A 15,294-nucleotide genomic window follows, 5' to 3' on the forward strand; every position below is an offset into this window, starting at 1 on the left:
GCACATGCCTCGTTCCTTGCCTACATTCTGTAACACCGTCTGGTGTGCTCATTTGGGGGAAGACGAAGGCCCGGAGAGAGGAGTGACGTACAGCCTTCGGGTGGCCAAGACTGGAGTCGAAACTTCCACGGCTCAGTGCTCTCTTCTCACACCTGCCGACACTGGGATGAAGGGAGGAGGGGAATTGGATTGCGCATCCTCAGCCGTGACAGTCTGCGGGGAGGAGGGGAGGAGGGGGAGGAACGAGCTGGGCGGAGAGGGGTGGACGTCAGTGAGCCCAGGCGAGGGGCCCACCGTCCGCGCCCTTAGGAACACATCGAACCTCCTCAGCCGAAGGTCCTGGGACTGACACCTGTCCCCGACACGGTGGCTGCAAACAAGGAGGTCGTGTGTGCGCGCCCCCAGAGGGCAAACCAAACAAAAATGAGAAAGTCAAAGAAACCGCGAGCGTGCGACAGGCTCTGGAAGTGAGGGGGTTAAGGCGGGAAGCTTCTCGGAGGAGGTGAGGCAGCGGGCAGGCCGTCGCGGCGTGGGGAGAGCGCGGCTGGGCCCATGGGTCTGCGGGGCGGCGTGCGCCAGCGGGTGGCGCCGAGCGGAGCAGCAACCCGGGGACCCAGAGCGCGCGCCCCAGGCGCGGGGCTCCGGGCCGCCGTCGGCCTTGCCCCTGCGCCTGGCCCAACGGGGGCTCTCTCCTTCCAGCCTCTCCTACCGCCTCGAGGGCCTCCGCTCTGGGCTAGAGTCTCAGGGGGGACGGACTGAGAGGGAGGGCCACTGTTCCAAAGTCACCTCGTGGTCCCACGCCCGGGCCTAGGTGGAAATCGTGTCCCTGTCCAGCTAAACGGGGCTCGTCTCTTGCCCGGTGTCGTCGGTTTTTTGGAACTCGCTGCTTGCCCTGGGCTTCCCCTGATTCCAATCGCGCCGGTGCTTGGGGGCCAGGCGAGGGCCATCCTGCACTCCGGAGATCGGCGTCCCAGCCTAGCCTCCCGGCGGCCCCGGGCGAGCTCGCCAGCGGGAACCGGCTTAGCCGATGACAACAGGGAAGGCGACAACAATGGCTTCCTCGGGAATTCCCCTTCCTGGGCAGCCCGCCGCGCACACAGAACCTCCCCGGGTGCCCGGGAGGGGGCGCGGATATTGGCACGTGCCCGACCAGTCACCGGTTGGGAAGCCCGCGGGCCTGAAGTGAAGACAGGATGACAGCCTCGCTAGGAGTCTGGCTGGCCAACGCGCCGCCTCCAGAGCGCCGGCAGGGGAAGACCAACAGTTGCCTTCGCTTGGAAAGCTGCTTAAAAGCCTGGCAGGAAAAATCGTGCTTTTGCCTGTTTCTCGGGGAGCCACCAGGAGGCCCTGCCGGAATCTTGCACAGGGTTCTTAGGAATGACACCGGGGGGAATCATGCTGCACTGGAAGGCCATGCACGTTGGAAGGCCAGCCTAAGGCTGGCGGCCCTTAGTCAACACACCTCCCACCAACTTCTCTGGGGATTGGTGATGAGAGATAAGACACTGTCCCTCTCCTAATTGTTTCTAGAGAGTTCTCTTCTGTGGCCCCTTGTTAAAGCAGTGCAGCATTGGCTCACCCACCTGAGTCCTGCCCTGTTGGGCCTCTCTAGCAATCTTCCCTAAGGTGACTCATTGGTCATCTCTTAGTCTCAAAGGCTTGAGTGATGAGGACGCCCTGGATGTTCCCAGAACAATTCAGGGCCGGACTCTAGAGGGCTCTGCCAGAACAGCCTAGAGGAAGCTGCAGGGGTACCTAGGTTAAAAGTCCACCCTGGACCAGCTCTCACTGGAAGAGGAGGCACAGAAGTCTGGATTAAAGCTAGGCTCCGGCAGCATTTGCAATCTAAGCATGCTGTGCCCCAGCGCCCCACTAGTCGCAGCCACATGGTCCTTAATTAAGCCGTTCCGAACAGGAGAAGTGGGCTGTGCGATGGCAGCAGAGGAGGCCGGCTTTTACTGGTAATAAAGAGGATGACAGAGCCTGCAGTTTAAATCTCCTCTGCCCCAGGAGCCTTCCCTGCTCTTAACTAGGTCAGGTCTCACACTAAACACCTCCTTGCATGCTGCTTCCTTGGGCATATACCACCCTGAACTGTAACTGTCACTCGACAATTGTTTCATTCTTCACCTGGCTCCAAGGATACTCTGGTTTGGGGTTTGGTTTGGTTTGGTTTTTTGTTGTTTTTATGTATTTTTTTCCTACTCCACTGATTGCCTATTTTCTCTTTCTTTGTTGCCTCCTCCTCATCTTCTCCATCTTTTAGCGATGGATCAGTCCAGGACTTGGTCACTGTGTCTCATTTTTCTGCACTCCCTCCCATGGAGCTATCCTGTGGTCCCAAGCCTTCAAATAGTGCCAAGTAACAACAGAAAGCAGTGGTTGTTAAGGCTGGACGCTGGGTGGCGGGAAACCACCATCCTATTTCACATCTGAAGTGTATCTTAAAAGAATCAAAATAAATGCCATCTATGGATGATAGTTCCCTCCAAACTCCCTACCCAGTATCACTTTAGGGGAGGGGTTCAAGAGAGGGTTTCTCTGTGTAACCCTAACTGTCCTGGAACTCACTTTGTAGACCAGGCTGGCCTTGAACTCAGAGATCTACCTGCCTCTGCCTCCCAAGTGCTGGGACCAGATCTTTCGTTGTTTTTGCTTTGTTTGCTTGCTTGTTTGTTTTGTATTTTTCCTAGTGTCACTTTGATGCCATCTCAAGTGTCTAGCAGGGGGCCAGCTCGGTTTTATAAAGTTGAAAACCGAGTTTCTGATTGCTACCCAACCCCAAATCTCTTCTCCTATAGTGTTCCTATGTCAGAACACAACAATACCCTCTACCTGCTCAGGCCAGAAACCTTACGGCCATTCTTGCCTCTTCCATATTCACGCAGGGCCCATCTGTCACAGTCTGCCCCACACTCCAACACTACCTGCCCTGCCCTGGGATGGTTGCAGGCACCTCCCACGTGACCTCCCCATTTCCACTTCTTACCCAGTATTCCCAGACAGGAAGCTAGGCAGTACAGGTTATACAGGTTAGATTCATTCATGTTCACAATCTCTCTCTCTCTCTCTCTCTCTTTCTCCCTCCCTCCCTCTACCTCTCTCCCTCCCTCCTTCGTTCCCTCCTCGAGTCAGGGTTTCTCTGTGTAGCCCTGCCACAAGCGCACAGCCACCACCCAGCTAGTCACTTTCTCTCATCTAGACAGTACAGGCCAAAGTCCTCTGTTAGCCAACGAGCGCCTACATTGACCTCATTTTCCACTCCTAGCTACTCTCACTTTATGCTACAACATGCCAGGCTTGCCCCTGCCACAGGACATTTGCACTATCCATATTTCTAACTGTACTGGACTCTGTCAGATGTGCCAGGGACCTATTTCCTCATCCTTTTTGAACTGCAACAATAGGCATCAAACCCAGAGCCTGTGCATGCTGGGAAAGTACTCTACCACCACTGAGCTGCAGACCAGCCTAACCTTTTACTAACTTCTCTTGCCATTTTGCCCAAGCCAGATGTGGTGTCATTTGCTTGAAATCTCAGCACTCAGGAGGCTGAGACAGGAGGATTGAGAGTTTGAGGCCAGGTTGGGCTACATGGTGAGTTCAAGGCCATCTAGGACTACAGAGAGATCCTGTCTCACTTAAAAATAAAACAAAACAGGACCAGATTGATGGTGCAGCCAATAAAAGGACTGTCCACCAAACTTGACAACATGAGTTCAATCCCTGACCACATGCCCAAAGGAAAAAATCAAATACTTGTAGCTGTCCTCTGCCCTACACACCAACACAATGGCACATGCACACATGCAAACACATGCACACAAAATAAACAATGTAATGTTGGGGGGGTAGTGCAAGAAACCAAAGCAAAAGGAAAAAAAAAGTTTTGTTTTTTTTTTTTTTGTTTGTTTGTTTTTTTGTTTTAGCCAGATGCAGTGGCACATAGCTTTGATCCCAGCACTCTGGAGGCAGAGACAGACAGATCTCTGTGAGTTCGATACCAGCCTGACCTATATATATAGTGAGTTCCAAGACAGCCAGGGGCTACATAGTGAGAACCTGTTCCCACCCCACCCCCCAAAAAGACAGAAATGACACCTTTTATCCCAGTGTACAAGAGACAGAAGCAAGTGGATCTTTATGAGTTCGAAGCCTAGGTTACACAGTAAGACGTTATCTTAAAAAAAAAAAAATGGGGTGGGCATGATGGAGAGATGGCTGAGCAGTAAAGAGTACTAGCTGCTCTTCGAGGACTTGGGTTCAGTTCCTAGCACATCAGGCAGCTCACAACCATTTGTAACTCTATTTCCAATAGGTCTGATGCCTTCTTCTGGCCTCTTTGCATACCTGTCCTCAATCATGAGCACAGACCCACACAGACGCACACCTACACATGAATGAAAATTAAAAATAAATCTTGAGGTCTGGAGAGATGGCTCAGAGGTTAAGAGCACTCACTGCTCTTCCAGAGGTTTTGAGTTCAATTCCCAGCAACCACATGGTGGCTCACAACTGTCTACAATGAGATCTGGCCCCCTCTTCTGGTGTGCAGGCAGAACACTGTATACTAAAAGAAAAAAATATTAAAAAAAAATAAAAAAATAAATCTTTCTTAAAAATTAAACAAAATGCTCCAAAAAAAGATAAACTTTGGAGCATAGATTGTATACATATACATGTATACCTATTATATGTATTTATTTATCGTGTGTATGTATGTGGATAAACTCCACCGTGTCAGAGTACTTGTAGGAGTCAGTTCTCTCCTTCTTTCATATGTGTACTCAAAATTGAACTCAGGTCCTCAGGCTTAGCAGCACCCACCTTAACCCACTGAGCCACCTTGAAAGGCCCTAAAAGTTTTGTCTTTATCCCCAGTACCTACAACAGAGGGATGTAACAGCGCTCAATAAATATTTGTTAAAGGAGCTAGTGACTGTCTCCCTAGGCTATGAAACACGGACTTGGAGGGCTGAAGATGGGTCTCTGATTAGAACACTTACTGCTCTTGCAAAAGACCAGAGTTTGAGTTTCATGTCAGGCAGCTCTCAACCACCTGTAATTCCAGCTCCTGGGGATCTAAAATGTTCCCTGGCAGCCACAGCATACACACACACACACACACACACACACACACACACACACACACACACACACGTTGACAACAACAAAAAGGACATTGAGGGCTAGGGATGGCTCAGTGGTTAAGAACATTGGACCAGGTTCGATTCCCAGCACCATGTGATGGTTCACAACCATCTGCAAGACCAGTTCCTGGGGATCCAATGCCCTCTTTTGTCCTGCCTGGGCACCAGTCATACATATGGCACACATACATAAATGCAGGCAAAAACTCACACATAAAATATTTTTAAAAAAATTTTTAAAGGAATTTGGCCGCTTATCAGTGTATCTAAGCTATTAGGCATATGGGCCATATTTAGTGGATACTTCTGAACAAGTTCATTGATGAGAGAGGAAAAAAGACACGTCATGGGTTGGGGAGCATGGAGGGAGAGCAACAAACAGCTGAGGCACAGTTAGATGACTGGGAGAACTGAGTTAGGGAGTTGGAGACACTGAGTTTGGAGAAGGTAAGCCAGTCTTGAGTTACAGAATTCATTGCCAGACTGAAGTGCATGGTAGGGGAGTAAGAAGCAGAGTTCTAAGGGCCTGGAGAAAGATAGCAGAGCGGACCGGGCCTGGTGGCTCACGCCTTTGATCCCAGAATTAGGGAGGTGGAGGCATGGGGGTCTGTATGAGTTCGAGGCCAGCCTGGTCTACAAAAAGAGTTCCAGGACAGCCAGGGTACACAGAGAAACCCTGTCTAGAAAAAGGAAGGAAGGAAGGAAGGAAGGAAGGAAGGAAGGAAGGAAGGAAGGAAGGAAGGAAGAAGAAAGACACTAGGAACAATTAGCAAATCTCAAAGAAGAGTCCTTGCTTTTTTTTTTTTTTTTTTTCCTAGAGTCAAGATGAAAAGCAACTTCTTCCTTTTTGAAGTCAGGAAGAGACAGGACAGAATCATTACAATGACAAAAATAATAATTATCATACTTAAAAAATAAGCAAAAAAGTAAATACACCTGTTGTGGTGGTGCATGACAGTTATCCCAGTATTTGAAGGCAGATGCAGGAGGATCAGGAGTTCAAGGTCATCCTCAGCTACACAGGACAGTTAAAGACTAGCCTGGGCTACATGAGAACTTGTCTCGAAAAGGCGATTAACATTTATTATAAAGCACACTTGGGCCAGAGAGATGGTTCAGCAAGACTGATGGTATGAGTTCTGGCTCGCTAGAGCAGAGGTTCTCAACCTTTCTAATGCTGTAACCCTTGTTGTGCTGACCCCAACCATAAAATTATTTTCATTGCTACTTCAAAACTGTGATTTTGCTACTGTTGTAAATAGTAATGTAAATATCTGAAATCCTGTGGTCTTAGGCGACCCCTGTGAAGGGGTCACTCCACCCCCAAAGGGGTCGCAATCCACAGTTGAGAACTGTTGCTCTAGAGAATGCACCCTCACTAATGCAGGACAGAAACCCTAACGGGCAGTCCTTGCACAGACTCTAACTTGGAGTCAGAAGACTGCGTTTGGACAGCACTGGGTGACCTTCAGGAGCTCAGTTCTTCTCCTTGGAAAGTATCTGCTTCAGTTAGGAAATGAAAGAGTAGGGTTGGAGTTACATCTCCATGGTCCTTTCCAGCTCAAAAACTGTGATCCTAGAACCTGCTTGTTGGAGGTGACAAATTATGATCTTTCTCTCTCTCCCTGGTTGCATATTTTCCAGAGTGTGGTGTTTTGGGTATAAATATGCCAGTGTCTGCTGTCTTGTATATGTGCATATTCTGGCTAGATGACTACAATGTTTTCTTGTTTGTGGATAAACAAGGGATGCTTCAGTTTCTTCACACACGAACAAATGGCTGTGGGCTACAGTAAGTTCACTGCCTCAAGGCATGATGGGAAGGCGAAGAATTCCAGAAAATTTAACCTGTAATCATTCATTGACAGGGTTATTTTGTCGCTTCTTTTCCTATTTATTATTTTTGCAAGCAAATCTAAGTTTTGGTATCAATCCTGTGGTGGTGGATGGAGGAGGGTTGCACAGGTTTTTACAGAAGAAGAAAAAGAAGTTTGGAAGCAGATGGATCTGTTGGAGACCACATAGCTTGTTAGAACCAGAGCTGAGATGGAGACCCAGCACCTGCCTTGCACCCTCGTCCCACTACAGTGACGGGAGTGAGATGGGAGCCTGCCCATGAGAAACCATCACAAGGCCTGTGGTTCCTGGAAAGCTGAGCATAGCAGCCTCAGGTCACAGCACGCCAGGCCTTCTTGCCTGCTCTGTCCCGCTGCAGGGCTGCGGCATCTCTTCAATGCAGAGCCACAAACTTGGACGAACTAGAGTGTCGGAGAGCATGGATAAGAACTAACCACACTCAGGGGCCTCCGGCAAGACTCAAAGGATGTTTCCCCAGGCTTTCCCAGGGTGCACTCTGCAAAGCAGGGATGTGATCAACCCATCCATCAGGAGTGTGGCGGGGGTCAGAGATAGCTCAGTACAAGTGCTCTCTCATTCAACCAGCCAGCGTTCATGGACCACCTCCAGTATCCCAGCAGCTGTATTAAGAGCTGGAGGAATGCTAAGACAAAGGAATAAAGAGCTCAGGATTATCTGTCCTCCCCTTTTCTGTTAGGCTCTTTGCCTCTAGAACCCTATGAGGAAAGATACTCAGTCATCTATCTTAGGGAATTTTTGCTGGCCAATCTCTAAGCTTACATTCCATTGGGAGGGGGATCCTTCAGCTTTAGCTCATTCAACAAATCATTAATTCGCTTACTATGAGCCAGGCATAGCTGTAGGTGCTGGAGATACAAACCAACACAGTCCTGGCCCTCGTGGGCATTGTCAACTGAGAAAGTCAAACATTAAATTAATAGGAAAATAATGACAAACACACACAAATTATGGTAAGGTTATGGAGTAGGAAGAGAGGAGGAGAACCCAATTTAAAAGCCTGTCTGAAGCCAGGTGTGGTGGTACACACCTATAATCCCAGCACTACGGAGGCAGAGGCAGGGGGATCTCTGTGAGTTCTAGGCCAACCTGGTTTACAAAGCATAGCCAAGGCTACACAGAGAAACCCTGTCTTGAAGAAAACAGAACCAAAAGACAAACAAACAGCCAAACAGCCTGTCTGAGGAAGCATGTACCTGAGAGCTTTGAGGATGAGCTGTCAAACACTTGAAAAGCCTAACAAGGAACCCCTCCAGGCAGAAAAAGCACCCGGTCAAAGGAAACAGATTCCTCAAAGAAGTGACAGGAAAGAAGCAAGGCAAACCCCTGAGCAAGCAGTAAGATGGCTCTCCATGATACTAGAGGAAGAGGCAGGGGCAGAGCCACACTGGCCTGGGAGACCGAGGTAAGGAATCCACCGTAAGGGCACTCTGCCCTGTGCCTACTGCTCTCCCTCCCCTGCAGTTCAGAAATGAGGGGCTTTGTCCCGCTGGATCTTTTGACCCTTGGTGCTGTTGAAAATCGAGGTCAGAAAAATCACACACAAGCATGTGAGCGGTTCATCCCCTCCTGCTTGGTTGGGTAACCTCAAAACTCATCTAACCCAACCCCGTGGGCTTGGCAAGTGTGCTTTTTATGAGAGAGACTCCCATTTGGAATACTGACCCAGCACTTCAAACCCAGGAGAGAAAGTGAAACTGTAGGAATAGCTGCAATAAAGAGTAAAAGCTACCCAAGGGGTGACGACAGGGATTACTGAAGTAAGAGAGCTCATCCTGTTCCCGAGTTCCAGAAGGCACTGAGAACTCTCCTCTGCAGAGGAAGCCAGCACCACAAATGCTGCCTCCTGGGAGGGGTAACAAGGGGTCTGCAGGTGGAAGCCAATGTCTCCTCGCATGTCTGCAGTGGGGCTGGAAGATGGTACCTTTCGAACCTCTCTGGTAAGAAAGTTAACAGTATGGACCAAGAGCTTCAAAAACACTCAGTCTGGGGCCAGCAAGCTAACACAGTGGGTAAAAACACTTGCTGGTGGGGGCGGGGGGAAGCCCGATAGCCTGAGTTCAATCCTCAGAAGCCATAAAAGGTGAAAAGAGGGAACTGATGACATCTGAGAACTGGCCTCCTCATACACCTCACGGCATGTAAGCACTTGGATTTTGTTTGTTTGGCTGGCTGGTTGAGATTCCTTCCTTCCTTCCTTCCTTCCTTCCTTCCTTCCTTCCTTCCTTCCTTCCTTCCTTCCTTTCCTTCTTTTTCTACTTGTTATTATTTTGGTTTTGTTGCTCTGTTTTTCCGAGACAGGGACTCACTGTGTAGCTTTGGCTGTCCTGGAACTCACTATGTAGACCATGCTGGCCTCACACTCATGGAGATCTGTCAGCCTCTGCTTCCCAAGTGCTAGTACTAAAGGCGTGTGCCTCTATGCCCAGCTGCACTTCTTGTTCTTGAAGAGGATCTAGCTTCAGTTCCCAGCACCCCTATGGTGGCTTACAACCCTCTGTAATTCCAATTCCAAATCAGACACTCTCTTATGACTTCCTCAGGCACCAAGCAAGCACTTGGTACACAGACACAAGCAGGAAAAGCACTCACACACATAAAATAAATAAAACTTTTCAAATGGGAGGGGGTGAGTTGGAAGAGTTTAAAATGTGTATGTTCAGGGCCAGTTGGATGGCTCATTGGGTGAAGGTGCCTGTCACCAAGCATGGTCACATGAGTTCAATCCCTGGGACCTGCATAAAGGAAGGACTCTTACAAGTCATCCTCTGATCTCGACATGCCGGTCACCACACACATGCGCACACATGCACACACACACACACACACACACACACACACAACACAAACACACAAAACACACACACACCACATAAATGAGGTTTTTTTTCCTTCAATTTGACACAATAGCTCCATTCCCATTATTCAGCTCTTACACAAAAAATCACAAATGTGTTCAAGGATGTCTCTAAGCATTTCGATGAAAAAGGTTAATATACCATCAAGCGGTTATAAACAACTCAATATACAATCTAGACTGTATGATTATATTATGGTATCTCCTTATTATGGAGGCACAGTAGTGAAGCGGCCTTGGAAAGGCTCAAAAATGCCATTTTTAAGGGATGTACCAACGAACTGGTACAATCTAATGCGATAAATGCCCTAACAGGGGATACCTGAGGGCTGAAAGCCAGATTTTCCGGAACACTGATGTTTGAGGTGAGTCTCAACGTCTGTGGAGAAGTTTCTAGATGGAAGGGAAATAAAAAGGACCAAGTGAAGATTCTGAGGAAGTCTGGAAAGGTAATCTCTGCCATACCTCTCATCCGCCAGGCCACCAAGCCCACGGGTTTTCCATGAGTGAGTTGAAGAGCCATGATGGTGATCCGGATGGTCATGGCCTCTTCCTGGAGAAGAGGGGATGATGTAGAAGGCTGTGCCTCGGCCCCAGGGGCTGGAAGTAACGCTCAGCCCTGGGAACTGAGGGTCAGGCTTCTGGAGCGACATAAGTCCCGGGCTCAATATGGGTTCCGTACGCGGTCCTGCTGGCGGCGCCAAAAAACGACTTCCTCTACGAAGTGCGCAAGCTCAGTTGGCCATAGACCTAGAGGCAATATGAAGCTTCACCTCCACCAGGAGGAAGGAAGCTGCTGTGAGGCCTGCGTGGCTTTGTAGACCAATTCTGAGGTAAAGAGCCATGTCGAGAGTCGACACAAAGCTGGGTTTTCGCAGCGCACCCGGGGCTCCCGTGTGTTGTCTTGGTCCCCGTGGCCCTCCCAGGCCTCAGCCCTGTTCTCTGCTCTGGCTCGCTCTCAGGGTGTGTGTCCCAGGCAACAGCTCCTTTTGGCTTCCCTCTATCCAGGGAGTCATCCTGCTCTCACCTCTGTGGGCTTGAGGCTGAGGGAAAGCGAGTCCAGGCCCTGTTGCGGTCTTGAACCTGACCTCCTCCTGCAGTTGGCTTTGGTCTGGCTAGTTCTCAATTTCTGATCCAATCAATGTAGTGGCTGGGTTACCCTGGTCTCTCAAACCCAGCCACTACAGTGGGCAGGTGTAGGGCTGTTTACCTCAGGTATAGGAGCTTCGGACGAGGTAGGGCTCTTCCTCCGCTTAGACCTACCTCTCCTTGTTAGGCCTCTCTGGACTGTGAGGAACACGGAGGACACTGGGAAATGTGAAGAGAACATGTATCCTCTTTGACATTTACGTTCTTCTGCGTTCTTCTGATTCAAGTCACAGTAGCCGGAGGCTACTGTCTTGACTTTTTATCCTTTTGCCCAGAGCATGCCTCCTGCCAATGATGCAACCCAGCAGCTATCACAGACTGGGACAAGCCTCTATGCAGTGCTGGAACTAAAGAAGGGTGCCCAGCCTGAAGAGATCAAAAAAGCCTACAGGTTAAGACCCCCACCCTTTATCCAACCCTGGTATTTCCCCCCAATACCTTTCCCATATCCAGACCCTCTTTTTTTTTTTTTAATCCCAAGAAGCTTTTATTTGGGGGCCAAAGGAGGCCACTCCCTTTTTCAGTGTGTCATGAGAAGAAATGCAGACCTTCACTCCATCCTTGGTGGCCTATCTCCTGTATTCCTTGCATTATCTAAAGATTTAGACCTGCACTTCATCCTAACTCTCCCTTCTCAGCAGCTTCCTGTACCTCTCCCCACTGTCCTTTTGGTTATTGCCTGGATAGGAAACTGGCCTTGCAGTATCATCCGGACAAGAATCCAGGGGACCCTCAAGCAGCAGAATTCTTCAAAGAGATCAACACAGCCCATGCTGTACTCAGTGACCCCACAAAGAAGAAAATCTATGACCAGCATGGCTCACTAGGACTATACCTGTTTGACCACTTGGGTGAAGACGGCGTCAGATACTATTATATAGGGAACAGTTGCTGGTTCAAGGTACAGCATGCTTCCCATTCCTTCAACAGTAAGGAAGGAGTTAGAGGGGTTGGAGGGCTGGCTCTGCAGTTGGGAGCATTTGCTGGGTTTGACTCCCGAACCCCCATGGCAGCTCACAACCGTCTGTAACTCCAGTCCCAGGGGATCCAGAGCCTTCTTCTGGCTTCTGCGGGCACCAGGCAAGCACATGGTGCCCAGATGTGCACACATACGCGTGAAGTAAATCAAGCTAGCTGCGGTGGCACACACCTCTAAGCCGGGTAGCCTGGGCTATGTGATAAGACACTGTCTGCATCATAAGAGTAAGGAAGAGAGGCTGCCCCTCTTCTCAAGACTAGCGCTTCTCTTTGTGCTTTCTGGGTGTGAGGAGGACAAAGGGAGGGGACCTGCATGGCACTACAAAAAGCACAGGGGGACCAAGGCCTCTCTCCTGTCTTGTAGACACTTGTCATCCTTTGTTGCCTGCTGACTTGTTGCTTCTGCTGCTGCTGCTGCTGTTTCTGCTGTGGCAGCCTAGCTCCACCGCCTGAGGAAACTGTCAGGAAGCAGCAGGAAGTTTCCAAGAATCAACAAACGAATGTCCATTCTGTCCATTCTCAGCCTACAAGAGTAGGTGAGGAGTGGAGGCAGGGGGAGTGGGGTCAGGGCCCAGTCAGGAATGGTAAGGTAGAGCAGAGGAAGGGGCCTGTGAGAAAGACCCCTGGAACAAGCAGATAACCCCGAAATGTGAATAGTTCAAAGTCTTTCATTGGGGAGAAGAGAGGCTGAGAAGGTAACTGATGTTTCTTACACTGTAGTGTGGGCTTTTCCTGGTGAGGAACTGGGGAAAGAAGCCTTGAAAAGGAAATAGCTGAAGACAAGTTTGCAGATGCAGCTCATTTGCAAAAAGAAGGAGGAGCTACACTTGAGTGCTTGCCTACCTCACGGAAGGCCTTGGATTCCATCCCCAGCCTTGATGGGGGAGGAGGGGAGCGGGAGGGATGAGTTGCTTTAGATTGTTCCTCACCCCACACAGTTAAAACTTTAAAAACGGGGTGTTGGCTGAGGTCCACACCAGTGCCATCTGGTGGTGCTGATGAGTAACTTGGAGGGTAAGGGGTTTTCTCACCTGAAGCCTAAAAACTGTAAACCGGTGTTACTGGAGGTTTGTTAGCTTGTCCTAATTCTACCCCAGGAGGACAACGTCGAACTAAACTGGAAGATGAAGACAGTTATTGAGGAAAGGTGGAAAGGAATGAGGTATGTATATGGAGACGCAGCCATGGTTAAAGGCTAGGAGAAGCCAGTGAGCTGGCACAGCTCGTAAAGGGGATTCCCACCAGGGCTGACTACCTGAGCCGGACCTCTGGGACCCACCTGGTGAAGTGGTAGAACTGACTCCTGCAGATTGTCCTCTGATTTGGTGCACACATGCACTCACACACACATATATTACCTACAATACACATATATTATACATGCAATATGTACATATTACATGCGTGTACATACACATTTAAAGCATAGATAGTACTTCAGATGGGTCTGTACTCTCATGGCATCAACCACAGCTGCTTCTGGGGTACGTTTTCAGTTATTGGTGGATATTCCTAATAAGGTCCCAATGCTTCCTACCGTTAGGTGCTGGCCCGGTGAGCATGCCCTGCTATTCAGCCCATTGGACACATTGAAGAGAGGAGCAAGTAGCCCTGCCCTGACATTGACTCTGATTGGATTCTGGTTCTTAAAAACAATCCCTGCATCCATCCTAGGAGTGACATCTTTGCCCTCTATGGTGCCAACGAGCCCATCCCCACAGAACCTTCCAAACGCTCTTCTTTTTAGCTCACCTTATCCACATGAGTTCTCAAGCCATAGTGGCAATTGTCCAGTGGGCACTTGTCAAGGTCAGGCAGGTTCCTGAGCGCATAGTGATAACCTCGCCAAGATCCTGGTCGCCAAGCAAGGTGGCTCCCATCCTTAGAGCTACTGGACCACTTACTTCTCCTTCATTGCAACTTTGTGTACAATGAACTAGTGTCGGCCTCATTTCTTAGCAGCACGCCGTTGGGAAGTTGGTCCCCACAGCATTGGCACGGACACGCCATTCATAAGACAGTGTGGGGATGTGAGTGCATTTGAGGTCTGTGGCTTCCCCTTAGGCTCCAGCCCTGTACACGCTCTCAGCCGTGGGCCCGTGGACAGGCTGCAGCCCATACTGTAGTGCCTGCCGCCTCCATCCTGCCGACCCCATATAACTTGCTCTTAGCACAGGGGCATGAGATGCCGTGTGCACAGTGTGTACTGTATGCTGAAGAGTTCACCTAGCCTCTTTGAGCTACTGTTGGCTTGGCATCCTGTCTATATCCTCTTTACCATTTCTTCCTTACCTGTGTGGGCCTAGGAAGCCTCAAACCTCTTAGCCCTCACTAGGAGAAGGGCTAAAGAATGTCAATAATGAAGGTTTGTCCAGTTCCAGTGTGTGTTGGAACCCAAAGGACAAGTTCTGTGTGGGACAGAGAAAAAGATCAGTGACTATTGCTCATGTCTGGGATGAGGCCTGCATGGCCAGTAGAGTCGATGGGTCACTGTGGAGTGGGGGACAAAGATGCCCAGAGCCCAGTGGTGGTGACTTTGTCAGTGCCCCAAGATTTCTCTCAAGTCTGATTCACTGGTGTCCAATATACATTTAAGACATGTGGATTTTTTTCTAGCTAGACCTGTTTCTCACCTCTCTCTGTTTCTATCTCTTTCTTTCTCTCTCTCCCTCCCTCCCTCCTCTTTTCCTCTAGCGCTGGCTGTCCTGGACTGTCTTTGTAGACCAGGGTAGTCAGTGCCTCTGTCTCTTGAGTGCTGGGATTAAAAGCATGTATCACCATGCCTGCCACCCCTTTTTTCATTTTGCACATGTCTGTGTGTGCCTGTGGAGAGTGCTGAGTCTCTTGGAGATGGGATTACAGATGGATGTATGTTCTGGGATCTGAACGCCAGTCCTCATGACTGAGCAGTCGGCCCTCTCAACCACTGAGACATCTCCAGTCTGTTTCTAAGCAAATTTAGCATCCTTGCAACGGATTTACCAATGTAGTTGTGGACCAGAATCACACACTCTGGTGTCATAATCATAAGGCAGGTCTCTGCCTGGCACAAAAACCATCTCTTGCCTTTTGAAGCTCTCTCTGCGTGATGTAACAAGGGCTAGCCAAGGGCTGGTGATGTAGTTCGGTAGTAGAGTGCTTCTCCAGCATTCGTGAGGCCTGGGTTGACCTCCAGCACCACATAAACTGGGAATGATGACACTTTTCCCTAATCCCAGTGCATTGGATATAGAGGCAAGGGGCTCAGTAGTTCAAGGTCATCGCTGGCGATGGTGAATTTCTGGC

The 15,294-nt window shown here is 49.6% G+C and overlaps 1 protein-coding gene across 1 annotated transcript; it reads left to right on the forward strand.

The window, feature by feature from the left end:
* Window positions 1–11,309: 11,309 nt before the first annotated feature.
* Dnajc5g (DnaJ heat shock protein family (Hsp40) member C5 gamma) lies at window positions 11,310–14,169 on the forward strand. The gene is made up of 4 exons (XM_055622018.1): window positions 11,310–11,422; window positions 11,719–11,932; window positions 12,374–12,541; window positions 14,074–14,169. Exons 1-4 carry the CDS (start codon window positions 11,310–11,312, stop codon window positions 14,167–14,169), a joined length of 591 nt encoding a protein of 196 aa, XP_055477993.1.
* Window positions 14,170–15,294: the final 1,125 nt, after the last annotated feature.

This window comes from Psammomys obesus, unplaced genomic scaffold (genome assembly GCF_907164565.1).
Source record: "Psammomys obesus unplaced genomic scaffold, mPsaObe1.curated_primary_1811, whole genome shotgun sequence".
NCBI lineage: Eukaryota > Metazoa > Chordata > Mammalia > Rodentia > Muridae > Psammomys > Psammomys obesus.

What these genes read in the sequence shown, in the direction of transcription:
- Dnajc5g (XM_055622018.1), top strand. Translation starts at nt 11,310, where the DNA reads ATGCCTCCTGCCAATGATGCAACCCAGCAGCTATCACAGACTGGGACA. An exon ending in GAGATCAAAAAAGCCTACAG is followed by an intron (nt 11,423 to 11,718) that starts GTTAAGACCCCC and finishes TTGCCTGGATAG; the next exon opens with GAAACTGGCCTTGCAGTATC. An exon ending in GGAACAGTTGCTGGTTCAAG is followed by an intron (nt 11,933 to 12,373) that starts GTACAGCATGCT and finishes CCTGTCTTGTAG; the next exon opens with ACACTTGTCATCCTTTGTTG.